The sequence below is a fragment of the Hemiscyllium ocellatum genome, chromosome 29 (genome assembly GCF_020745735.1).
Source record: "Hemiscyllium ocellatum isolate sHemOce1 chromosome 29, sHemOce1.pat.X.cur, whole genome shotgun sequence".
In the NCBI taxonomy this organism is placed as follows: Eukaryota; Metazoa; Chordata; class Chondrichthyes; order Orectolobiformes; family Hemiscylliidae; genus Hemiscyllium; species Hemiscyllium ocellatum.
The window spans coordinates 55,659,461-55,685,700 of NC_083429.1; the positions used below are offsets into that span (position 1 = coordinate 55,659,461).

Consider the following 26,240-nt stretch of genomic DNA (forward strand, 5'->3'; position numbering starts at 1 on the left):
AATGTGTTACTGGAAAAGCCCAGCAGGTCAGGCAGCATCCGAGGAGCAGGAGAGTCGATGTTTCGACCGAAGAGCCTGGTTAGGAGCTTATGCTCAAAACGTCGACTCTCCTGCTCCTCAGATGCTGCCTGATCAGCTGAGCTTTTCCAGCACCACACTTTTGTCCATTGAGAGTTGTAGCATTTCACCTGCAATCATCCTGTAACACCCAGAGAGAAATGGGTCTACAAGGATTTCAGTGAGTCTCTCTCTCACTGCACCCCCCAGGTCATCTCCTCTGCACAGAAACTCTTCAGCCACGTTCTCAAACAGACTCGTTACCACAGCCACATCTCCTTCCTCAGCACCTGCCTACGGAACCGACTGATCCCACACAGACTCCTCATTTCCCCTCCCCCCACCTTGTCTCAGTCGGTTCCCTCAACTCAGCACCGCCCTCCTAACCTGCAATCTTCTTCCTGACCTCTCCGCCCCCACCCCACTCCGGCCTATCACCCTCACCTTGACCTCCTTCTACCTATCCCACCTCCATCACCCCTCCCCCAAGTCCCTCCTCCCTACCTTTTATCTTAGCCTGCTTGGCTACTCTCTCTCATTCCTGATGAAGGGCTTATGCTCGAAACGTCGAATTCTCTATTCCTGAGATGCTGCCTGGCCTGCTGTGCTTTGACCAGCAACACATTTTCAGCTGTGATCTCCAGCATCTGCAGACCTCATTTTTTACTTACTGAATAATTCCTGCTAGAGTTTTGTAGCCAATAAATATTAGCAGCAAATTTTTTTTTAGATTACTTACAGTGTGGAAACAGGCCCTTCGGCCCAACAAGTCCACACCGACCCGCCAAAGCGCAACCCACCCATACCCCTACATTTACCCCTTACCTAACACTACAGGCTATTTAGCTTGGCCAATTCACCTGACCCGCACATCTTTGGACTGTGGGAGGAAACCGGAGCACCCGGAGGAAACCCACGCAGACACGGGGAGAACGTGCAAACTCCACACAGTCAGTCGCCTGAGGCGGGAATTGAACCCGGGTCTCAGGCGATGTGAGGCAGCAGTGCTAACCACTGTGCCACCGTGCCGCCCACTCCTGCTCCTCGGATGCTGCCTGACCTGCTGTGCTTTTCCAGCAACACATTCTCGACTCTGATCACCAGCATCTGCAGTCCTCACTTTCTCCTAACTCTCAATATACACCCTTCCCTCTCTTCAGGAGCAGGGAAATAGAGGAGGCCATTCAGCCCACTTAGATTGTGCAGCTTGTGTTTAATGTCAGATATTTTGTGGACAGATGCTTGATACAGACTGTCCTTGTATTGAAAAGGGAACTATAAGACGGGGTAACACGAGGAAGACTATAAGAGAAGGGAACCATACTTTCCCAACTCACTGAAGCTTTGTTCAGGTTCCTGGTTCTGTGATGATGGCTTCAGTTCCTACTTTCACAGATGGGTCTCTCTCACTGACATTAAAGGGTGCATTTCCTCTGCATGCTGGAAGTGGACCCCTTTCTCCAGCAGGAGAAGGAGCGTCTCAGCAGGGAGGAACGAACTCTTCATCTCTCGGTTAGAGTTTCAGAAAGAATTAACTCGACATTGGATGCTCCTAGTAACCATAGATCTCATTTTCCACCCAGCCAGATTCTCCACATTTTTTCACTTGATGACTATAAGGTTCATAAATCTCATTTGTCACAAAACCACTTGTGGAACAATTGGTGCCAATGTTGTCATATTCTCTGGAAACATTGTCTAGTTCCTGGTTGGGAGCAGAGCTTCGGAAAGAAATGTTCTTTATGTGAGGTCGGGTTCCGGTTAAATCAGCCTCTGACTGCTTCATGATGACATTATATATCTCCAACTTTGGAGAGTTGCTTCTGACAGATTCCATCCAGAAATGTTGTTCCTTCACGATCGTCTCACATCTCTCTTTCCTCCTGAAGGCAAAAGAATTTCCGTAACGTCAATCCTAAATAACTCTACAACAGCAGCAGGGGTCCAGGATGAAAAGGGGAAAAGGCAAGGGAAAGAGGCGGAGAAAGAGGGGAAAGAGGCGGAGAAAGAGAAGGTGGGGGAGGGGGCAAAGAGACGGGGGAGGCTGAAAAGAGGGAGGGGAGGGAGAAAAAGAGGGAGAGCAGAGCAGTGCCTCGCTAGAGGAAATGATCTGTCACTGTACAATGGTCATGTTCTGTCACGAGGTAGTCGTCAGTGATTGAATCAAAAAGTGTAGTGCTGGAAAAGCACAGCTGGTCAGGCGTCATCCGAGGAGCAGGAGAGTTGACATTTCGAGCGTACGCTTTACACCAGGACTGATGAGGAGTCTATGCTCAAAATGTCGACCCTCCTGCTCCTTGGATGCCGCCTAATCTACTGCGCTTTTCCAGCACCACACTTATTGACTGATCTCCAGCATCTGCAGTCCTCACTTTCTCCCAGTTGTCAGTGATTGATCAGGTTTGATCAGTAGGGGATCAGGTTTGGTTCGTGATAGATCAGGAGTGAGATTGGCCAGTGCTGGATGGAGATTAGATTTGGTCAGTGATGGATGGGATTGGTCAATGTGGGATCAGTCAGTTGGTGATTGGTCAGGATTGGTGGGGTACTGGATTCAGTGTTTCTGAACTCACCTTCTCACGAGACGGAGACAGAAGATGGCACTGAGCACCAGCAGGAGGATGAGCACTGGGATTGTCGGAATAATAATGTAGAGGATGTTCAGGGTGTTGTCTGTAAGAAATGAAACTCCAATTATAAAAACCTCCAGAATGAAAATGGGAATTTCTGCAACAATTACAGGTTAAAGCCAAGGAACTGGGGATTGACCTGGGGTCAAGGTTTATTCCTTCTACGTCACTAATGTTAGAGTCATATAGCACCCTTTAGTCCAACTCACCCATTCCAATCTAATACCCTAAGTGATCTTGTCCCATGTGCTAGTATTTGGCCCATATCTCTGTAAACCTTTCCTAGTCATGTAGCCATTCAGAGAGTCACATAGTCAAACAGCAGGGAAACAGACCTATCGGTCCAACCATAATCCCAAACTAAACAAGTCCCACCTACCTGTGCATGGTCCATATCCCATCAAACATTCCTTACTCACGTACTCATCTAAAAAATGAAAGTTCATTCTACACACGAACCACTGTGTAAAAAAAATTGCCCCCATGTCTTTTTCAAATCTTTCTCCTCTCACCTTAAAAATATGCCCCATAGTGTGAAATATCCTAGGGTACATAAACGATCTGGAGGAAGGTAGGTGATCTGATGAGCAAGTTTGCAGATGATACTAAGATTGGTGGAGTAGCAGATAGTGAAGGGGACTGTCAGAGAATGCAGCAGAATGTAGACAGATTGGAGAGATGGGCAGAGAAATGGCAGGTGGAGTTCAATCCAGGTAATTGTGAGGTGATGCATTTTGGAAAATCCAATTCAAGAGCAAACTATACAGTAAATGGAAAAGCCCTGGGGAAAATGGATGCACAGAGAAATCGGGGTGTTCAGGTCCATTGTTCCCTGAAGGTGGCAGTGCAAGTCAATAGAGTGGTCAAGAAGGCATACAGCATACTTTCCTTCATCAGACGGGGGATTGAGTACAAGAGTTGGCAGGTCATGTTACAGTTGTACAGGACTTTGGTTCGGCCACATTTGGAATACTGTGTGCAGTTCTGGTCGCCACATTTCCAAAAGGACGTGGGTGCTTTGGAGAGGGTGCAGAGGAGGTTCACCAGGATGTTGCCTGGTATGGAGGGTGCTAGCTATGAGGAGAGGTTGAACAAATTAGGATTATTTTCATTAGGAAGACAGAGGTTGGGGGGGAACCTGATTGAGGTCTACAAAATCCTGAGACGTATAGACAGGGTGGATTGCAAGAAGCTTTTTCCCAGAGTGCAGTCTCAATTACTAGGGGTCATGACATCAAAGTGAGAGAGGACAAGTTTAGGGAAGATATGCATGGAAAGTTCCAGCCCTAATTGTCCTGCAGAAGGTAGTGATGAGTTACCTTCTTGAACCATGGAAATCCTTGGAAGGTAATTATACGCACAATGACATTAAGGAGAGAATTCCAGAATTTTGACCCAGCAACATTGAAGGAATGGCGATATATTTCTAAGTCAGGATGGTGAGTGGTTTGGAGGGGAACTTGCATGAGATGTTGTTGCCATATATGTGCTGCCCTTGCCCTTTTAAATGGAAGTGGTCATGGGTTTGGAAGGTTTACTGAACTTGCCTGATATCCTGCAGTGCATTTTGGAGATGGTCCTCACTGCTCCAACGGAGGGCGGTGGAGGGAGTGGATGTGGTACCAATCAGTCAAGCTGCTTTACCATGGATGGTAGGTCAAGCTTCTGAGTGTTATTGGAACTGCACCCATCCAGGCAAGTGGGGAGTATTCTATCAAACACAGAATTTGTACCTTACAGATGGAGGCTTTGGGGAGTCCAGAAAATAAGTTACTTACTGCAGAATTTTCAATCTCTGACCTGATTTCTTCTAGCCATTGTACTTATATGACCGGTCCAGTTCAGCTCCTGGTCAAAGATAACTCCCAGGACATTGATAGCATTTGTGCAGCATGAATGCTACTTGTCACTTTTCAGCCCAAGCCTCAATATTGTCCAAATCTAACTGCATTTAGACAGGCTCTGCTTCAGTATCTGAGGAGTCACGAATGGTGCTGAACATTGTGCAGCCATGAGCAAACATCCCAACTTCTGATAGAGTCATAGAGATGTATAGCATGGAAACAGACCCTTCGGTCCAACCCGTCCATGCCGACCAGATATCCCAACCCAATCTAGTCCCACCTGTCAGCACCTGGCCTATATCTCTCTAAACCCTTCCTATTCATATATTCATCCAAATGCCTCTTAAATGTTGCAATTGTACCAGCCTCCACCACTTCCTCTGGCAGCTCATTCCATGCACGTACCACCCTCTGCGTGAAAAAGTTGCCCCTTAGGTCTCTTTTACATCTTTCCCCTCTCACCCTAAACCTATGCCCTCTAGTTCTGGACTCCTCAACCCTAGGGAAAAGACTTTGCCTATTTACTCTATCTATGCCCCTCATAATTTTGTAAACCTCTATAAGGTCACCCCTCAGCCTCCGACGCTCCAGGGAAAACAGCCCCAGCTTGATCAGCCTCTCCCTACAGTTCAGATCCTCCAACCCTGGCAACACCCTTGTAAATCTTTTCTGAACTCTTTCAAGTTTCACAACATCTTTCTGATAAGAAGGAGACCAGAATTGTACGCAATATTCCAACAATGTCCTACCCATTGTCCTGTACAGCTGCAACATGACCTCCCAACTCCTGTACTCAATATTCTGACCAATAAAGGAAAGCGTACCAAACGCCTTCTTCACAATCTTATAATGGAGAAATTTAATGCAAGAATATGGAGGCTATGTATCAATTATACAGGGCATTGGTGAGACCACATCTGAAATACTGTAAGTACAGCATTCTTCACCTGTACTTACAGAAGGATGTTAATGCATTGGCAGCAGTTCAATGAAACGTTACTAGACTAAGACCTGGAATGAGGAAAGGCCAGACAGGTTGGGCCTGTAGCCTCTGGACACAGTGACAGAAGTGACTGAATTGAAACTTATAAGATCCTGAGGGGCTTTAACTGAGCAGATGTGAAAAGGATGTTTCCTCTTGTTGGGGAATCTCGAAGCAGGGATCACTGTTTAGAAATAAGATGGCACCCATTTCAGACAAGGATGAGGAAACATTTTTTTCTTTCAGAGGATTATGAGCTTTTGGAATGTTTCCTCAAAAGGCAGTGGATATAGATTTGTTAAATATTTTTGAGGAAGATGGAGATAGAATCTTTATCACAAAGGGGTTCACAGGAATGTGAAGTTATGGTTAAAATCAGATCAGCCGTGATCTTATTGAAAGGCAGACAGGCCTGAAGGGCTGAGTGGCCTTCTCTTGTTTCTTGATTGTATGAAAGTATTGCCTCTTACCCTCTTCTGAGCTGTGCCCATCAATGGGAGTTGGAATTGACCCTGGAGTCAAGGAATCTGGAACTGTGAACAAAACAGAGAGACTCAATCAGGGCAGAGACCAGCAATTGGCTAAATAATCCATCATCATTCGCCCAACTCTAATCTCTCTCTCCCTTCATTGCACTCCCTATCCTTAAACATGACTAGTCCACCACCTTCCCATACAGCTTACTTCCCCCAACCCATTCCCCAACCTCCAGACACCTCACTTCCAGTCCAACACACTCCCAATCCCAATCCCAATCCCCAACACCAAACCCAACCAAACCTGGCTCTCACCACTCCCTCTCTTTTCATTCCCTTTCCACACGGAGCCATGTTGTGCAATCCCAATCCACAATTTTGGAATTTATTTGAGGGTGAGGGATTGGACTGGGGTAAAAGGCTGCTATTCACCTGAACCAATCCATTGGAGTGTTTACCTGGAGCATACTTGCAGATGAAGTTGTTCTTCATGTTGCATCGATCATCGTTCCATTGGTAAAGATAGGGGCCTCCCATACCTGAGGAGGCAGATGGTTGGTGATACATCACCACACACCCCTCACTGCCACACGATGGCTCATCCACATACCAGTTACTGAAAGAGATAAGAAACACCAAATCCTGATTGCCTGGCAATTGAGTGACCCAGCAACTTGACAACTTAGCAACAGGTTAACTGGTAACCCAGCAATTGGTAACTCACTAACTTAGCAGCATCAGTGCCCAACCTCCCAGCAACATAGTGACATGGAACACCAACAACAACAGGAACCTGAGATGGACTCGGTTTGTTGATTAATCCCAAACCTTTACTCCCTGGTGTTCATTTCCAGAGAACGGGAATTTTGTTGAGCCTTGACTGGGCTTTAGCTGATGTGTTTTAATTTCCCTGAGTTGTGCTTGGGAATTATTCAGGTCAGTGCTTGCTAAAAACCGAGGATGGATTCAGTGAACAGAAAATAGAAGGAAAATAATGATGAGAGATTCTCACAGTCTGTGAGAACTGGAGTTTTGGGGCAACATCAGCTTTTCAGAATAAACAAGAATTGGTAATGAGTGAGAGTGTCACCTGGGATACTGCCATTGGAGATTACATGATCTCAGATGGAATCCAGTGGGTCAGTGACGGGGAGCAGTAAGAGCGAAGAGGAGAATGAGTTGCTGTTCTTGATCACCAGACCAGAGTTACCTACCGAAACCCAGTGTCACTGCCATCAATCCACTGGTAGAGGTCAGGGCAGTCTGCAGAGCTCTCATTCCCGTTCACTCTCCGCCAGAGTCCAATCCAGAAATCACCATCGCCTGCAGACAAGTTTTCAATCAACTTTTCCACAAAACGCTGCTCATTCGCCGTCTCAATGCTCAGGAGGTTTCCCCCGTCACGTTGGCACTCACTCTGTGCCTCTTCAAAGCCCAGTCTGAGTGAGGCATCCTGGAAATAGGCGATTTGATAACAGGGGCGCTCAACCCCCCTGCGACACACATTCTGACCTGGGATTAGTTGACAGAGGGGATTTAAGCACAGCAAAAGCGTGATTAGTAAATTTGTGGATGACACCAAGAATGGACAGCAAAGATGGTTATCAAAGATTACAAAGGGATCTTGATCAATAGCTTCAATAAGCTGAAGGGTGGCAGATGGAGTTTAATTTGGATAAATAGGAGGTATTTATAGGGTGGTCACTAGGACTTTAAATTAGTGAGTCAGTGGGAAAGGGAAAATGACAGCAAGTATGATGGTAAATAGAAAGATAAGCAGCAGGTTAGCATGTGTGCAGGAGGGTTTAAATACAAGGCAGATTGTGAAAGACACAAAAAGGAAGGATAACTCAGGAGATATTATTAGAGATGTTAGTAAAAAAAGCTATCATAAAGGCTCTTTTCCTGAATGCTCGTGGCATTCATAACTAGGCACAAATCATTGTGAATGAATATGATTTGGTAGCCATTATAGAGACTTGGTTACATGATGATCATGACTGGGAGTTACATATCCCAGGGGTACCAGACCACTCGGAAGGACAGACTGGAAGGTAAGGGAGGTGGTGTAGCTTTAATAATCAAGGACTACATCAGGACGGTGTTGAGAGATGATATAGGTTCTATGGAGAATGAGATTGAATCCATTTGGGTGGAAATTAGAAATTCTAAGAGGAAAAGGTCACTGTTAGGCGCAATCTTTAGGCCACCCAATAATAACATCGCATTGGGGCGGGCAATAAACAAAGAAATAACTGATGCCTGTAAAAATGGGACAGCAATTATCATGGGGGATTTTAATCTACATACTGATTAGTCAAACCAGCTCAGTCAGGGTAGCGTTGAGGAGGAGTTCGTAAAAAACTGTGATAGTTTTCTTGAATAGTATCTAATGGAACCGACGAGGGAACAAGCTATCCTAGATCTGGGACTGTGTAATGAGACAGGCATAATTAATGACCTCATAGTTAGGGATCTTCTTGGAAGGAGCGATCAGTATGGCTGGATTTAGAATATAGAGGGAGTGTGTGAAGCTAAAATCCAATACCAGAGTCCTGTGCTTAAACAAGGCAGGCAACAATAGGATGAGGGAGGACTTGACTAAAGTAGACTGGACACAAAGATTTTATGGTGGGACAGTTGATGAGCAGTGGGGAACTTTCAAAGTGTTCAGCAAAAGTATATTCCAGTGAAAAGGAAAGACTGTAAGAAGTGGGGTAATCTGCCGTGGGCGTCTAAAGAAATAAGGCAGGCTGTCAAAGTTAAAGAGAAGGCAAACAAAGTGGCCAAGAACAGCAGGAAACTAGAAAATTGGGAAAACTTTAAAGGCCAACAGAGAGCCACAAAAAGAGTCATAAAGAAAAGTAAGACAGAACATGAGAAAAAAAAAGCACAGAATATAAAGACAGATAGCAAAAGTTTCTATAAATATATAAAATGAAAAAGAGTGGCTAAAGTAAACATTGGTCCTTTAGAGGATGAAAAGAGGCATCTCGTTATGGGATATGAGGAAATGGCCGAGGCTTTGAACAGGTATTTTGTGTCAGTCTTCAAAGTGCAGGGCACTAATAACATGTCAGGAATTGACAAGGTGATGAAGGTAGGTAAGGACCTGGAAACAATCATTATTATGGAAGAGGTCGTGTTGGGCAAGCTAATGGAGCTAAGAATAGGCAAGTCTCCTGGCCCTGATGGAATGTATCCCAGGATACTAAAAGAGATGGTGGGAGAAATAGCAAGTGCATTTGTGGTAATTTTCCAAAATTCACTGGACTTTGGGCAATCCCAGCAGATGGAAAACAGGAAATGTTATGCCACTGTTTAAAAAGGGGGTAAACAAAAGACAGGGAATTATAGACCGGTTAGCTTAACGTCTGAAGTGGGCAAGGTGCTTGAGTCTATTATCAAGGAAGAAATAGCATCCAGATAGAAATTGCCCCGTTGGGCAGATGCGGAATGGGTTCATGAAGGGCAGATCATGCTTAACAAATCTTTTGGAATTCTATGAAGACATTTCAAGCAAGGTGGACAATGGGGACCCAGTGGATGTGGTGTACCTAGATTTCCAAAAAGCCTTCAACAAGGGTGCCACACAAGAGGCTACAGCATAAGAAAAGGATGCATGGTGTTAGGGTTGAATATTAGCATGGATAGAGGATTGGTTGACTAACAGGAAGCAAAGAGTGGGAATAATGAGTGCTATTCTGGCTGGTGATTAATGACTAGTGGTGTTCCTCAGGGATCAGTGTTGGGACCACAATTATTTACATTTTATATTGATGATTTGGAGTTGGGGACGTGTATGGTGTCAAAGTTTGCAGATGACACTAAGAGGAGTGGTACAGCAAAGTGTGCAGAGGACTGTGAAACTTTGCAGAGCAGCACAGATACAGTGAGTGAATGGGCAAAGGTCTGGCAGTTGGAATACAATGTAAATAAATGTGATTCATATATTTTGGTCGGAGTAACAGTAAAAAGGATTATTACTTGAATGATAAAATGTTACAGCATGCTGCTGTGCAGAGGGACCTGGGTGTCCTTGTGCATGAAACACAGAGGGTTGGTCTGCAGGAGGGTGATGCCATGAGGTGGTGAGACTTATACAAGGCATTGGCAGCTCAGAGGCAACGTCAGACAATAAGTACACGGCCAAGTTAGGACAGGACAGCTAAGTCTTGGATGAGTTTTGTTTCCAGAGAATGTAATATAGGAAGAGTAACTCATGCTCCCAAGACATGGACAGCACGGGATTAGATACAGAGTAAAGCTCCTTCTACAGTGTTCCCCCATAAAACACTTCCAGGACATGGACAGCACAGGATTAGATACAGAGTAAAGCTCCTTCTACACTGACTCCATCTAACACTTTGAAAGGGCACAGAAAAGATTTACAAGAATATTGTCAGGGTTGGAGGATTTGAGCTACAGGGAGAGGCTGAATAGGCTGGGGCTGCTTTCCCAGGAGCGTCGGAGGCTGAGCGGAATGGATAGGCTGAATAGCGAAGATCTTTTTCCCAGGGTAGGGGAACCTAAAACTAGAGGTCATAGGTTTAAGGTGAGAGGGGAAAGATTTAAAAGGGATTTATGGGGCAACTTTTTTAAGCAGAGGGTGGTGGGTGTATGGAATGAGCTGCCAGAGGAAGTGATGGAGGCTCCTACAGTACAACATTTAACAGACATCCACAGGGGTACATGAATAGGAAGGGTTTAGAGAGATATGGGCCAAATGTTGGCAGATGGGACTACATTAATTTCAGATAGCTGGTCGACATGGACAAGTTGGACCAAAGGGTCTATTTCTGTGATGTACAACTTCATGACTCCCAGGGCAGATTAGGTACAAAGTTCCATCTACACTGTCCCCATCAAACACTTCCAGGACAGGGACAGCACAAGGTTAGATACAGGGAAAGAATGCACTGTAATTCTTCCGGAATGGGTTTATTCTCGTAGATTCTGAACCAATCAATCATTCTCCATCAGTAGTGTTTGGATTCTTGCTGGGATGGGTTGCTTTGAGGGAAACATTGGCACAGCAATTACTATTTTAATTGTTTTAGAATGTTCAGTTGTGTTTTGAAAGTCTGTGAATTTTTGGGTAAATATCTTTATAACATCTGCTGTATATTGTAGTCTAAAAAAGACCATGATGTAGAAGGACATCAAATCTGTCTCATTAAAGTTCTGATGGTTAACTGGTTCTTGAAAGGAATCAATGCTTTAGTATTTCAGATGTACCATTGTTAATTCCACATGGGCAGCATCCTAATCATCTTTATGATATGCACTGACTCTGCTCCCATAATCCTTTCGGCCTCTTATTTTATCACCACTTTCTTACCTGTTCTTTCATGGTAATTGCCTCCTTCATGTCTGGACTGCTCAGCCTCTCCTACCTCTCTGTCCTAAATCTCCGAGAAATCAGCTTTTTAATGACCACTTGTTTCTGACCCCTTCAGTTACTGGAACAGTCAGTTTCTATCTCACCTGCCCATCATTTCTGAATGTGCAGTACTGTAACAATTCGTCGTTAATCTAATCTATTCTAATGAAAAAGGCTTTGTCTTTGTGTTTTCTCATGCCAAGCAACAATCTGTACAGGACATTGGTTAGGCCACTGTTGGAATATTGCGTGCAATTCTGGTCTCCCTCCTATTGGAGGGATGTTGTGAAACTTGAAAGGATTCAGGAAAGATTTACAAGGATGTTGCCAGGGTTGGAGGGTTTGAGCTATAGGGAGAGGCTGAACAGGCTGGGGCTGTTTTCCCTGGAGTGTCAGAGGCTGAGGGATGACCTTATAGATGTTTATAAAACCATGTGGGGCATGGCTAGGGTGTTTTACCTGGGGTGGGGGGAGTCCAGAATCAGAGGGCATAGATGTGGGATGAGGGCACAAATGTAAAAGGGACCTAAAAGGCTGCCAGAGTGAGTGGTGGAGGCTGGTACAATGACAACATTTAAAAGGCATCTGGATAGGTATGTGAAAAGGAAGGGTATGGAGGGATATGGGCCAAATGCTGATAAATGGGACTAGACTAATTTAGGATATCTGGTTGGCATGGATGAGTTGGACTGTAGGATCTGTTTCTGTGCTGTACATCTCTATGGTGATCTGAGGTTTACCCTCTCTAAAGCCTTTATGTAGTGGAGCGTCCCTTCTAAATAAATAACTACTCTTCTGGGACACCAAAAGCAAACTTAGCGAATTAAATGGCATGCTGGGAAGGGAACTGAGTTGGTAAACCAGGAAGCGTGCAGGATTCTGCATCAAGTTGGATCAGGCTAGACTGTTATGTAAGCCATTTAGCTTGGTCGACTATATTGAATTAGTTTCTGGATTAGTGGTGCTGGAAGAGCACAGCCGTTCAGGCAGCATCCAAAGTGCAGCAAAATCTTTTTTTGACGTTTCAGGCAAAAGCCCTTCATCAGGAATAAAGGCAGAGAGCCTGAAGCATGGAGAGATAAGCTAGAGGAGGGTGGGGGTGGGGAGAAAGTAGCAAAGAGTACAATGGTTGAGTGGGGGAGGGGGTGAAGGTGATAGGTCAGGGAGGAGAGGATGGAGTGGATAGGTGGAAAAGGAAATAGGCAGGTAGGACAAGTCTGGACAAGTCATGGGGACAGGGCTGAGCTGGAAGTTTGGAACTAGGGTGAGGTGGGGGAAGGGGAATTGAGGAAACGGGTGAAGTTGAAGAGCTTCAGGGCAGAGGAAATGACCTGGGAGTTTCAGTGGGAAAGGGACTCCCTGAGATTCTTGTAGAGAGAGGAGGAAAACTTCTTCAATGCAGGCATCCTTGCAAGAGGATTCGCAGTAGGGTTAAAATCAACGAGGTAAAAACAATGACTGCAGATGCTGGAAACCAGATTCTGGATTAGTGGTGCTGGAAGAGCACAGCAGTTCAGGCAGCATCCAATTGAATTGGTGTTGATGAGATAATGCCATAAGGTTTCAGACAGAACAATAGTTCAGAGTTTCAGGAGAACTGTTTTTGAGACAATCCAGCTCCTAGGATTGGCTCAATCAATCAGGAAGTTACATTACCCAATACTGCCTTTTATAACACCCCTCCTGGGATAGGGAGTAGCTGAATTATGTGAATTACATCGCTGTATCACACCAGTAGATACATCAGAGGAATCTGTACTGTGCTGACACAGGAACCGATGGTAAGCCACAAGAGGTGGGGATAGCCTGGAGAACTGGGTTTAAAGGGGCCACTTGAATCAGAGGCTTATACTCTGGAGACCAAGTCAACAAAAGGAGCAGGAACCTTCTGAATGAGAGGAAGAGTCTCAACCTCAGTTTGAAACTGTAATCAGGGAAGTATAAACCTCGTTATCACATTCTAACATGGATTTCAAACCAGTGTGAGAACATAGTCATTTACAAACAGTAAAGTTATTCGGCAAATTAGAGGGAAAGACAGATTTGATAGAATTGCATGTACATATCTTCTGTTTCAACGATAATAAACCATGTCTCACTGTAAACCATATCTTATTGTTTGTGGAAAACGAGTCCCAGTAATTAAGGCAAGTAAATCCGACACACGTGGAAATGGTGCTTGGTGTTCTTCCCATAATGTAGACCCCAAACCTGCTCATGGTCCTCCACGTGTGATCTTACTACATTTTTATGCAAATTCATCATCATGTATTTTTATCCTGTACTTCACAACATAACTCACATTCTATTGCTTATAGACATGGAACATGCTTAATGCTTTAGGAATCGGATCTCAAATCACTCTGCCCTTCTACAATCACGACTCTTCCTTACTCCTTACTTGGTAGCACAGAACTTGGGGACCTTTCTGAATAAAAGAGGGATATGGTTTTCCCTCTTATTCTCATCCAGTCGAACAATCCTGAGCTTGCTAATCACAACATGAACAACCAATTTGAGAAAATCGGTTGAACGTATAACATGGCTCATTCATGGTTGCTGGAAGCAATAGGCACAGGACTGTTCACGTGATGGAATCCATTCCCTGCAAACAAAAGGTGCTTGAATTCCCTGGCACCACAGGAGCCAACAGATCCCTCACACTTTCTCCATGGCAATGCCTTGGCTTCCAGCAGCATCTCTGCCTCTATTTTAAGGAATTTCCTCAACTCATTTCATTTTGACCAAAATTACCCTCTCTTACCTGCAGACATTGAATTGCATCTGGCTACTTTCCCAATTCACCATCCTCTCAATATTTCCTGTCAGTATAGTTAGTTCTCCGATTCAGTTATTGTGCTGTCTATTTAGTATCTATTGAACCTGGGATTGGAGATCCAATGGTGATGCCATTACTCAAAGATTGTCAAGGCTTGGCTGCTCAGGAACCAGGTTTACAGACTGAGTGAGGAGTGTCTGGAGAGAGATAAAGTACTTACTTTTTGTAGTTGTAATCTGCAGGGAGTAGAGAATGTGAGTGAGAGATCTGAATTTGATGACTCGTGGATTCGGGTAATCAGATCCTGGATTATTGTCTGTAGTTGTGAGGGTTGAGTTAATCAATAATGTTTACAACCTTGTGGAATGCTGCTCCTGCAAGGTGTGGGAAATCAAAGGCACTTCCAGTCTCCGTGGTGACTGCATATGGGGAGTGCGTTCAGCCTCAGCTTGCGTGGAGCACCTGGAGCTGTGGATGGACTCCCTATGGAGCATCCATGAGACTGAGAATGTCATGGATAATATATTTAGTCAGCTGGTCATGCCACCAGTAAGGATACACAGACAGAGATGATTCGGGTGATCACCAATGAAGAGGAGGAAACATCGGTAGCATTGCAGGATTCCTGAGGTCATTACCCTCTCAAACAGACAGGCCACTTTGGATACTGTTGTGGGGTGTGGCCTCTCAGGAACAAGCAGCAGAAGCCAGATCAGAGACCCCACTGTGACACTGAGGGTCAAAGTGTAGGCAAGCAGTATTGATAGGGGACTCAATAGTCAGGGGCACAGATAGGTGTTTCAATGGCAATGCATACAGTTCCAGGGTTGTATGTTGCCTCAGTTTTGCCAGGGTCAAGGATGTGTGGGCACGGGAAGGGGGAGAATGAGCTGCAGAACGTTGTAGTCAATATTGGTACCAATGAGAATGGCAGAGAGATAAAACTCTGCAAAGAGAGCTCAGGGAATTCAATAGGAATTTGAAAACAAGACCTCGAGCTTTGTAATCCTGGGATTGCTCCATGTGCCATGTGCCAGTGAGGCTAGGAATAGGAGTATAGTACAGTTAAATACGTGGCTGAAGAGCTGGTGTAAGAGAGAGGGCTTTGGGAAATGTGGATCATTGATATGTCTTCCAGGGAAGGTGAGACCTGTACAAGAAGGACGAGTTACACCTAAACTGGAGAGGCACCAATATCCTGGCAAACAAAGTTTGCTAGTGCCACCCAGGGGGAGATTCAAACCAATGGGGAATGGGAACCAGAGCAATAGATCAGCAAGGAAAATGACCAAGGAGGAGTCAGAGACCCAGGCCAGTAATACTGAGAGGAAAAACAAACAGGGAAAGGTTACTGAACATGGGAATGGTGGACTGGAGGTCTAATGTGAAGAGTATGACAGGTTAAAGTAGATGAACTTAGAGTTTGGATTGTTATATATAACTATAGCATTGTAGCTATTACAGAAACTTGATTGAGAGAGGGACAAATCTGGCAGCTTAATGTTCTGGGACTTAGCTATTTCAGGTGTGATGATAGAGAGAGATATAAGAAAGGTGGGGGAGTAGAGTTACTGATTAGAGAGAATATCGCAGCCAAACTGAGGAAAACACCTTCGAGGGATCATCCAGTGAAGCCATGAAGGGTGCAATCATTTTGACAGAATTGTTACCACATACCTCTCAACAGCCGCTGGGAGATAGCGGAACAAATACACGGACAGATTATGGAAAACAATAAAAAAAAATCTGTTGTGGTGGATGATTTTAACTTCCCTGATACTGACTTAGGACCTTGGTAAGGCCACATTTGGAGTACTGTGTGCAGTTCTGGTCGCCTCACTTTAGGAAAGATGTGGAAGCTTTGGAGAGGGTGCAGAGGAGATTTACCAGGATGTTGCCTGGAATGGAGAATAGGTCGTACGAGGATAGGTTGAGAGTGCTAGGCCTTTTCTCATTGGAACAGAGAAGGATGAAGGGTGACTTGATAGAGGTTTATAAGATGATCAGGGGAATGGACAGATTAGACAGTCAGAGACTTTTTCCCCGGGTACAACAGAGTGTTACAAGGGGACATAAATTTAAGGTGACGGATGGAAGGTATGGGGGGATGTCAGGGGTAGGTTCTTTATCCAGAGAGTGGTGCGGGCAAGGAATGCGTTGCCTGTGGGAGTGGCAGAGTCAGAATCATTGGTGACCTTTAAGTGGCAATTGGATAGGTACATGGATAGGTGCTTAAGCTAGGACAAATGTTCGGCACAACATCGTGGGCCGAAGGGCCTGTTCTGTGCTGTATTGTTCTATGCTCTACGTTCTATGTTCTATGTTCTATGTTCTACATTCTATGACTGGGACTTCATTACTGCCAGGGGCCTAGATCAAAGAAAATTGTTAGATGTGTCCGGGATGATTTTTTTGAAATAATATATAAATTGCCCAACTAGGTAAAGGGTCACATTGACCTGGTATTGGAGAATGAGCCCATGCAAGTGATCAAAGTTTCAGTAGGGAAGCATTTTGGGAGCAGTGACCATAATTCTCTAAGTTTTAAGTTACTTATGGATTAGGATAAGAGTAGTTCTCAGGTGAAAGTACTAAATTGGAGGAAGACCACAATATTAGGCAGGATCGATGGAATGTAGACTGGGAGTAAATCCACATGTGCATGTGGGAATCTTTAAGGGGAAGTAAATTCGAGTTCAGGATCAGCATGTTCCTGTTGAAATGAAGGATAAGGATGACAAGATTCAGGAACCTTGGATGACAAGAGAAATTGAGAGTTTAGTCAAAAAGAGAAAGAAAGCATATACACAGTTTATGAAACTGAAGACAGACAGAACCTTTGAAAAATACAAAGAAAAAGGAAAGAACATGAACAAGGAATTAGGAGGCTAAAGGGACCATGACTTTGGCAAACAGGATTAAGGAAAATCCCAAGGCCTTTTATACATATGTCAGGATCAAGTGGATCACCAGCCAATAGGGTAGGTCCACTCAAGAACAAAGGAGGGAATTTATACATGAAGTCAGAGGAAGTGTGTGAGATCCCTAATGAAGAGAAGGACCTGGTGGATGTAAATCTTGGGAATGGTGTGTTGATATTCTAGGGCATGTCAATATACAAAAGAGACATTGGCTGTTTTGAAAAGCATGAAGGTAGACCAATCCCAGTACTATCAGAGAATGCTGAGGGGGGCAGTGAGGAAATTGCTGGGACCTTATACAGAACCTTTGTATCCTCTTTAGTCATGGGGAGGTCCCAGAAAATTGGAACATACCAATGTTGTTTCTTTGTTTAAAAAAGTCCACAAGGATAACCTGGGAATTTACAGGCCAATGCGCCTTTGGTCAGTGGTAGGGACGTTATTGGGATAGGGTTTACCCATATTTGGGTATCAGGTGGTTGTGGAGATGAAGGAGCAACGCTCCGAAAGCTAGTGCTTCCAAATGAACCTGTTGGACTATAACCTGCTGTTGTGTGATTTTTAACTTTGTACACCCCAGTCCAACACCGGCATCTCCAAATCAAAACTTGATTGAGAGTTCTTTGAGGAAATGATAAAGATAATTGATGAGGGCAGGATGGTAAATGTTGTCAATATGGAGTTAAGTAAGGTCTTTGAGAAGGTCCCTCATAACAGGCTGATACAAAAGGTGAAGTCACAGGGGATCCATGGTGAACTGGTAAATTAGAAACAGCATTGGCTTAGTCAAACAGATAGAGAGTCATGGCGGAAGGGTATTTTTCTGACTGGAAATCTGTGACCAATGGTGTTCCTCAGTTATCAGCACTGGGATCCCTGTTGTTTGTAATGAATATAAATAATTTGGAGGAGAATATAGGTGGCCTGATTAATAAGTTTGGTGATGACACAAAGATTGAAGGTGGGTGGGGGTTGTGGGCACAGAGGAGGATTGCCAGAGGATACAGTCTGATTATTGATAGACTGGAGACATGGGCAGAGAAATGGCAGATGGAGTTTAATCTGGTCAAATACAAGGTGATATATTTTGAATGATCTAATTTAGGAGGGAAGTTTACAGTAAATGGCAGAACCATCATTAGCAACAACATACAGAGGCATCTAGGTAAGTGGATAGGGTGGTCAGGAATGCATGTGGCATGGTCACTTTCATCAGCCTGGGTACAGTGTGAAGGCAGCAAGTCATGGTGACGCTGTATAGGATTTTAGTTTGGCCACATTTGGAATATTGTATATAGTTCTGGTCACTACACTACCAGAAGAATATGCAGGCTTTGGAGAGGGTACAGAAATGATTTACTAGGATGTTGGTTTGGAGAGTATTAGCTATGAGAAGAGATTGGACAAACTTAGTTTAGCTTCACTTGAATGTCAAAGGATGAGGGACAACCTGATGGAAGTTTACAAATGTATGAGAGGCATGGATAGAATGGATAGTTGGAGTCTTTTTCCCAGGATAGAAATGCCAATTACTAGTGTTAAACTAAAAGGGGTAAGTTTAAAGAAGATATGGAAGGCAGGTGTTTTACACAGAAGGTAGTTAGATACCTGGAATGTGCTGCCAGAGGAGGTGGAAGTGGATACAATCGCAATGTTTCAGATGCATCTGGACAGATACATGTATAGGCAGGCAATAGAGCACTATGGACTGCATAGACTGCAAGAGTCAATGCAATCATGGTGACGCAGTGATATACTGTTCCTTAGTCTTCATTCTCAGCTGGAGAACACCTCCTCTAACACAGTATCACAATAAATGGAAATGAATATAGAACAAGTGAATGTGGGAGGCCCAACTTTGTATTTCAGCCTTTGTAATCTATTTTTAATCCAATGTTCTTCTCTTGCAAATCCATATCAGCCAATCTTTTCTCATAGTATTCTGTATGTTCACAACACGACGGCTGGAGGAGGAGCGCCTCATCTTCCGCCTGGGAACCCTCCAACCACAAAGTATGAATTCAGATTTCTCCAGTTTCCTCATTTCCCCTCCCCCCACCTTGTCTCAGTCGGTTCCCTCAACTCAGCACCGCCCTCCTAACCTGCAATCTCCTTCCTGACCTCTCCGCCCCCACCCCACTCCGGCCTATCACCCTCACCTTGACCTCCTTCCACCTATCCCACCTCCATCGCCCCTCCCCCAAGTCCCTCCTCCCTACCTTTTATCTTAGCCTGCTTGGCTACTCTCTCTCATTCCTGATGAAGGGCTTATGCTCGAAACGTCGAATTCCCTATTCCTGAGATGCTGCCTGGCCTGCTGTGCTTTGACCAGCAACACATTTTCAGCTTAATTTGTTTCTGGACCAAGAGCATGAGGTATTGAGTTCAGGAAAGCTTCATTTGTAAATCTATTTAGAGTCATAGAGATGTACAGCATGGAAACAGACCCTTCAGTCCAAATTGTGTTAGGGGATTCTCCAGTCTGAGGTACAGACAGACGTTGCTGTGGCCAGCAGCGAGAAAGCAGAATGGCGTGTTGTTTCCCTGGTGCCAGGATCAAGGATGTCTCAGAGAGGGTGCAGAATGTTCTCATGGGGGGGAGAGGGGCCAGCAAGAGGTCATTGTCCACATTGGAACCAATGACATAGGAAGGGATAGTCTGAAGGGAGATTACAGAGAGTTAGGCAGGAATTTTAAATAGAGAGGTCCTCAAGAGTAGTAATATCTGGATTACTCCTGATGCTACGAGCTAGTGAGGGCAGGAATAGGGGGATAGAGCAGATGAATGCATGGCTGAGGAGCTGGTGTATGGGGGAAGGATTCACATTTTCGGATCATTGGAATCTCTTTTGGGGTAGAAGTGACCTCTACAAGAAGGATGGATTACACCTAAATTGGAAGGGGACTAATATACTGTCAGGGAAATTTGTTAAAGCTGTTCAGGAGGATTTAAACTAGTACAGTGGGGGTTGGGACCCAGGGAGATAGTGAGGGAAGAGGTCAACCTGAGACTGATACAGTTGAAAACAGAAGTGAGTCAAACTGTCAGGGCAGGCAGGGACAAGGTAGGATTAATAAATTAAACTGCATTTATTTCAATGCAAGGGGCCTAACGGGGAAGGCAGATGAACTCAGGGCATGGTTAGGAACATGGGACTGGGATATCATAGCAATTACAGAAACATGGCTCAGGGATGGGCAGGACTGGCAGCTTAATGTTCCAGGATACAAATGCTACAGGAAGGATAGAAGGGGAGGCAAGAGAGGAGGGGGAGTGGCATTTTTGATAAGGGATAGCATTACAGCTGTGCTGAGGGAGGATATTCCTGGAAATACATCCAGGGAAGTTATTTGTGTTGAATTGAGAAATAAGAAAGGGATGATCACCTTATTGGGATTGTATTATAGACCCCCTAATAGTCAGAGGGAAATTGAGAAACAAATTTGGAAGGAGATCTCAGCAATCTGTAAGAATAATAGGGTGGTTATGGAAGGGGATTTTAATTTTCCAAACATAGACTGAGACTGCCATAGTGTTACGGGTTTAGATGGAGAGGAAATTGTTAAGTGCGTACAAGAAACTTTTTTGATTCAGTATGTGGATGAGATACTTGTATCATTGATAGTCACGGGGAAAAAGTGAGGCCTGCAGATGCTGGAGATCAGAGCTGAAAATGTGTTGCTGGAAAAGCGCAGCAGGTCAGGCAGCATCCAAGGAGCAGGAGAATCGACGTTTCGGGCATAAGCCCTTCATCAGGAATGAGGAAAGTGTGTCCAGCAGGCTAAGATAAAAGGTAGGGAGGAGGGACTTGGGGGAGGGGCGATGGAGATGTGATAGGTGGAAAGAGGTCAAGGTGAGGGTGATAGGCCGGAGTGGGGTGGGGGCGGAGAGGTCAGGAAGAAGATTGCAGGTTAGGAGGGCGGTGCTGAGTTCAAGGGAATCAACTGAGACAAGGTGGGGGGGGAGGGGAAATGAGGAAACTGGAGAAATCTGAGTTCATCCCTTGTGGTTGGAGGGTTCCTAGGCAGAAGATGAGGCGCTCTTCCTCCAACCGTCGTGTTGTTATGTTCTGGCGTTGGAGGAGTCCAAGGACCTGCATGTCCTTGGTGGAGTGGGAGGGGGAGTTAAAGTGTTGAGCCATGGGGTGGTTGGGTTGGTTGGTCCGGACATCCCAGAGGTGTTCCCTGAAGCGTTCCGCAAGTAGGCGGCCCGTCTCCCCAATATAGAGGAGGCCACATCGGGTGCAGCGGATGCAATAGATGATGTGTGTGGAGGTGCAGGTGAACTTGTGGTGGATATGGAAGGCCCTTTGGGCCTTGGAGAGAAGTAAGGGAGGAGGTGTGGGCGCAAGTTTTGCTTTTCTTGTGGTTGCAGGGGAAGGTGCCGGGAGTGGAGGTTGGGTTGGTGGGGGGTGTGGACCTGACGAGGGAGTCATGAAGGGAGTAGTCTTTTCGGAACGCTGATAGGGGAGGGGAGGGAAATATATCCCTGGTGGTGGGGTCCGTTTGGAGGTGACGGAAATGACGGCGGATGATACGTTGTATACGGAGGTTGGTGGGGTGGTAGGTGAGAACCAGTGGGGTTCTGTCCTGGTGGTGGTTGGAGGAGCGGGGCTCAAGGGCAGAGAAGCGGGAAGTGGAGGAGATGCGGTGGAGGGCATCGTCGATCACGTCTGGGGGGAATCTGCGGTCCTTGAAGAAGGAGGCCATCTGGGCTGTACGGTATTGGAACTGGTCCTCCTGGGAGCAGATGCGGTGGAGACGAAGGAATTGGGAATATGGGATGGAGTTTTTACAGGGGGCAGGGTGGGAGGAGGTGTAGTCTAGGTAGCTGTGGGAGTCAGTCGGTTTATAGTAGATGTCTGTGTTGATTCGGTCGCCCGAGATAGAAATGGAAAGGTCTAGGAAGGGGTGGGAGGAGTCTGAGACAGTCCAGGTGAATTTGAGGTCGGGGTGGAAGGTGTTGGTAAAGTGGATGAACTGTTCAACCTCCTCGTGGGAGCACGAGGCAGCGCCGATACAGTCATCGATGTAGCGGAGGAAAAGGTGGGGGGTGGTGCATGTGTAGTTGTGGAAGATGGACTGTTCCACATATCCTACAAAGAGACAGGGATAGCTGGGGCCCATGCGGGTGTCCATGGCAACTCCTTTAGTTTGGAGGAAATGGGAGGATTGGAAAGAGAAGTTGTTCAGGGTGAGGACTAGTTCAGTCAGTCGAAGGAGGGTGTCAGTGGAAGGGTACTGGTTGGTGCGGCGGGAAAGGAAGAAGTGGAGGGCTTTGAGTCCTTTGTGACGGGGGATGGAGGTGTACAGGGACTGGATGTCCATCATGAAGATAAGGCATTGGGGACCGGGGAAGCGAAAATCATGGAGGAGGTGGAGGGCGTGGGTGGTGTCCCGAACGTAGGTGGGGAGTTCTTGGACTAAGGGGGACAGAACCGTGTCGAGGTATGCAGGCATGAGCAGGAGCAGGCTGAGACAATGGGTCGGCCGGGGCAGTCAGGTTTGTGGATTTTAGGCAGGAGGTAGAAACGGGTGGTGCGGGGTTGTGGGACTATGAGGTTGGAGGCGGTGGATGGGAGATCCCCTGAGGTGATGAGGTTATGGATGGTTTGCGAGATGATGGTTTGGTGGTGGGATCTGGGAAATGATGGTTTGGTGGTGGGATTGATAGTCACAGGTGAGGTGCCGGAAGACTGGAGGTTGGCTAATGTGGTGCCACTGTTTAAGAAGGGTGGTAAAGACAAGCCAAGGAGCTATAGACCGGTGAGCCTGACATCGGTGGTGGGCAGATTGTTGGAGGGAATCCTGAGGAACAGGATGTACATGTATTTGGAAAGGCGAGGATTGATTAGGGATCGTCAACATGGCTTTATGCATGGGAAATCATGTCTCGTAAACTTGATTGAGTTTTTTGAGGAAGTAACAAAGAGGATTGATGAGGGCAGAGCGGTGGATGTGATCTATATGGACTTCAGTAAGGCGTTCGACGAGGCTCCCCATGGGAGACTGATTAGCAAGGTTAGATCTCATGGAATACAGGGAGAACTAGCCATTTGGATACAGAACTGGCTCAAAGGTAGAAGACAGAGGGTGCTGGAGGGTTGATTTAATTCTTCATTGATTGATGTATAACGAAATGAAAAATCAAAGTTTCCATTGTCATTTCCGTTATTTTGCCTCTCGGCTTCCTGCAGTGATGTGTAGGTGAGACAGTAACTCCGAACACTACAGGTGTAAATATGTAGCTCTCCTGAGTTCACAATTACCTCCTTTATCAACTCGATAAATTAACTAAAGAAAATTAGAATTGAGGATATGCTGGGGTTGGACTGTGTCAAAGTCAGTGATGGGATTGAGCACCTGATTGATCAGTCACCGGGAGCTAGCTCATGTCGGCGCTGCTGCTGAAACTTGTGGTCAATCACTTTATCGATTCTCTTCAGTTAACAGAGAGAAGTGGAAATGTCAAAACTTATCACAACACACCATTCAATTATGTTCATGTGAACAAAATATCAGGAGAACAATTGTACTGCAGCACGGTGGCTCAGTGTTAGCACTGCTGCCTCACAGCGCCAGGGTCCCAGCTTCGATTCTAGCCTCCGGAGACTGTCTGTGTGGGTTTGTTCCACTTTCTCCCACAGTCCGAAGATTTATGGGTCTGGGTGGGTTACTTATCGGAGGGTCAATGTGGGTCGAAAAGAGAATTACTGCAGAATGAGAGAGAGCAAGCTAACGTTTCCACATTCTAGGCACATTCCGATCATTGATCAACATCCTGTCTCCCCCAGCAATGCTGTCCCCTGCACTCTCTCTCCATAGATGCTCCCTCATCCGCTGTCATCTCCAACATTTTTCTGTTTTCAGTCGAAACGTGAATGTTCACAAAAGAAACTCAGGAATTCAGCTCTAACAGAAAGCGATGTGAAAACATAACCCTGCGATCAGTCAGATTTGGAGGAAGTGTGTCCATTGTTAAACTTGTCTTAAGTTCTATCAGCTTCTGCTGTCAGACAAAGCTTTATAAAATACTTGGGAAAAGCCATGACCATGTCTCTTTACAAAGGGGCGGACCTGCTTATCTGTCAGTGCTCCTCCATTCTCAGGCCAAGCTCAGATATTTTCTCTCCCACCGTGGGGAAACATTAGGAGGGGGACTTTTCCAATGTCACCCTGGATAGAGACAGAGCGCTGGCAGCTTCCCCATGAAGTCTCTATAATGTCAGCCTCATCGACTGGCAGCCCCAGCACGGGGTTAAAGGTTATGGGGGGGGGGGGGGAAGGCGGAATGTGGGCAGCAGGGTCAGCTGGAGGGGCCGACTGGCCTCCTTCTCTGGACGGTAGGGAATTGCAGATTCGCACTGAGTGGGTGGCACTGTCCGCTCCCCCCCACCCCCCGCTCCAGCTGGAAGCCCCGTGGGGTGGGGAGCTCTGGCACAGTGGGCTGCTTCCCCCATCGGCCCACACCCCCCGACACCCCCTCCCTCAGTCCCCGCTGCTGGAATGTGGGGGTGAGGGGGAGGCAGGAACCCCCTGCCCCTTTCACTTGCCCAGCCCCCATTCCACTTTGCTCCTTTCCAAACCAAACCGAGGGCAGGTCGAGAATAAAAGTCTGGCCGGAGGGCGTCTTGTTCACGTCAGTGGTTTGTTTGTGAGCTGAGCTGGGTAGGGGGAGAGGGGGGAGAGGGGTGGGGGAGAGGGGTGGGGGTGATGGGGGAGAGGGGGGGGAGAGAGGGGTGGGGGAGAGGGGGTGGGAGGGGTTGGGGGGAGAGGGGTGGGGGTGTTGGAGGAGATGGGGGTTGGGGTAGGGGGTTGTTGGGGGAGAGGGTGGGGGAGAGGGGGTGGGGTTGTTGGGGGAGAGGGGGTGGGGGGTGTTGGGGGAGGGGGTGGGGGTGTTGGGGGAGATGGGGGTTGGGGTAGGGGGTTGTTGGGGGAGAGGGTGGGGGAGAGGGGGTGGGGCTGTTGGGGGAGGGGGGTGGGGCTGTTGGGGGAGAGGGGGTGGGGGTGTTGGGGTAGGGGGGTGGGGCTGTTGGGGGAGAGGGGGGGGGGGGGTGTTGGGGGGTAGGGGGGTGTTGGGGAGAGGGGGTGGGGGTGTTGGGGTAGGGGGGTGTTGGGGGAGAGGGGCTGGGGGTGTTGGGGTAGGGGGGTGTTGGGGAGAGGGGGTGGGGGGTGTTGGGGTAGGGGGGTGTTGGGGGAGAGGGGCTGGGGGTGTTGGGGTAGGGGGGTATTGGGGAGAGGGTGGGGGTGTTGGGGGGGGGGGCGTGGAACAGGGTGAAAACTCCGATCTGTGTTTCTGGTGAAAGCTGCTGTAGTTTTGGTGGGTCATTGTAACTCACCGCTCAGGAGTTTGGAGGCGAATCCGGAGCGCAGCCAGACTGCCATCACCATCAGGAATGTCCTGGGCTCCATCTCCCGGGGAGAAGGAGATCTCAGCGGCCGCCGCTAGCCCTCGGTACCGGCCTCTCCATCCCGTGGCCAGTTAATCCAACAGGAAACCGCTGGAGACACCCTCTCCCTGTCACTGTGTCTGTGTGTGTGTATTCCCGTCTGTCTCTCTCCCTATTTTCCTATCTTTGCTTCGGACCATTTCCCTCCGTCTCCCTTTCCATTAAACTAGTCTTCTCTCGCCGTCTCCCTCTCTAACATTCTCTCCCTCTATCCCACTCACTGTTTCTGTACTCTCTACTCACGTTTTGTAAGTATCTAGCTGCCTGTCTCTGTCTCTTTCTCGGTGTGGTGCAGTGGGACTGCAGGAAGCAGTGTTCCTGAACATCAGCACTTTTTACCCATCAGAGAGAGAGAGCAGCAGAGTCATGATCAATAAACCAATTAACTAAAAAACTATTTGTTAAAAAATCTAATCCCTGGATATTGAACCTGTTAAATTCCAGAGACCCAAATCTAAATACCTAGTTAAAGGAAGAAACACAATCTTTAGAAACTGGGATTTTAAAATAACATAAATTATACAAAGAATAAAGAATATGGCAAAAGGCATGAAGACTTGATAAAGTGTGCCTCTATGACAATACTTTACCTGCTAGTTATTGGAGCATTTACACTGTTTAAAATGTACAGTCAGCATCTGCTTTACATATCAACATCTTACAAACTAATATCACATACCCAGATTCCCAAGCTTGACAATGTGAATATTGACCAGTA

At 46.4% G+C, this 26,240-nt stretch overlaps 1 protein-coding gene across 1 annotated transcript; it reads right to left on the reverse strand.

Moving 5' to 3' along the window:
- Nucleotides 1–1,249: 1,249 nt before the first annotated feature.
- On the reverse strand, nucleotides 1,250–25,818 carry LOC132829595 (layilin-like). The gene is made up of 6 exons (XM_060846863.1): nucleotides 25,412–25,818; nucleotides 7,204–7,501; nucleotides 6,448–6,605; nucleotides 5,984–6,046; nucleotides 2,631–2,730; nucleotides 1,250–1,940 (listed from the first exon to the last, which is right to left on the reverse strand). Exons 1-6 carry the CDS (start codon nucleotides 25,482–25,484, stop codon nucleotides 1,610–1,612), a joined length of 1,023 nt encoding a protein of 340 aa, XP_060702846.1. The 5' UTR covers nucleotides 25,485–25,818; the 3' UTR covers nucleotides 1,250–1,609.
- Between the last annotated feature and the right edge of the window lie 422 nt (nucleotides 25,819–26,240).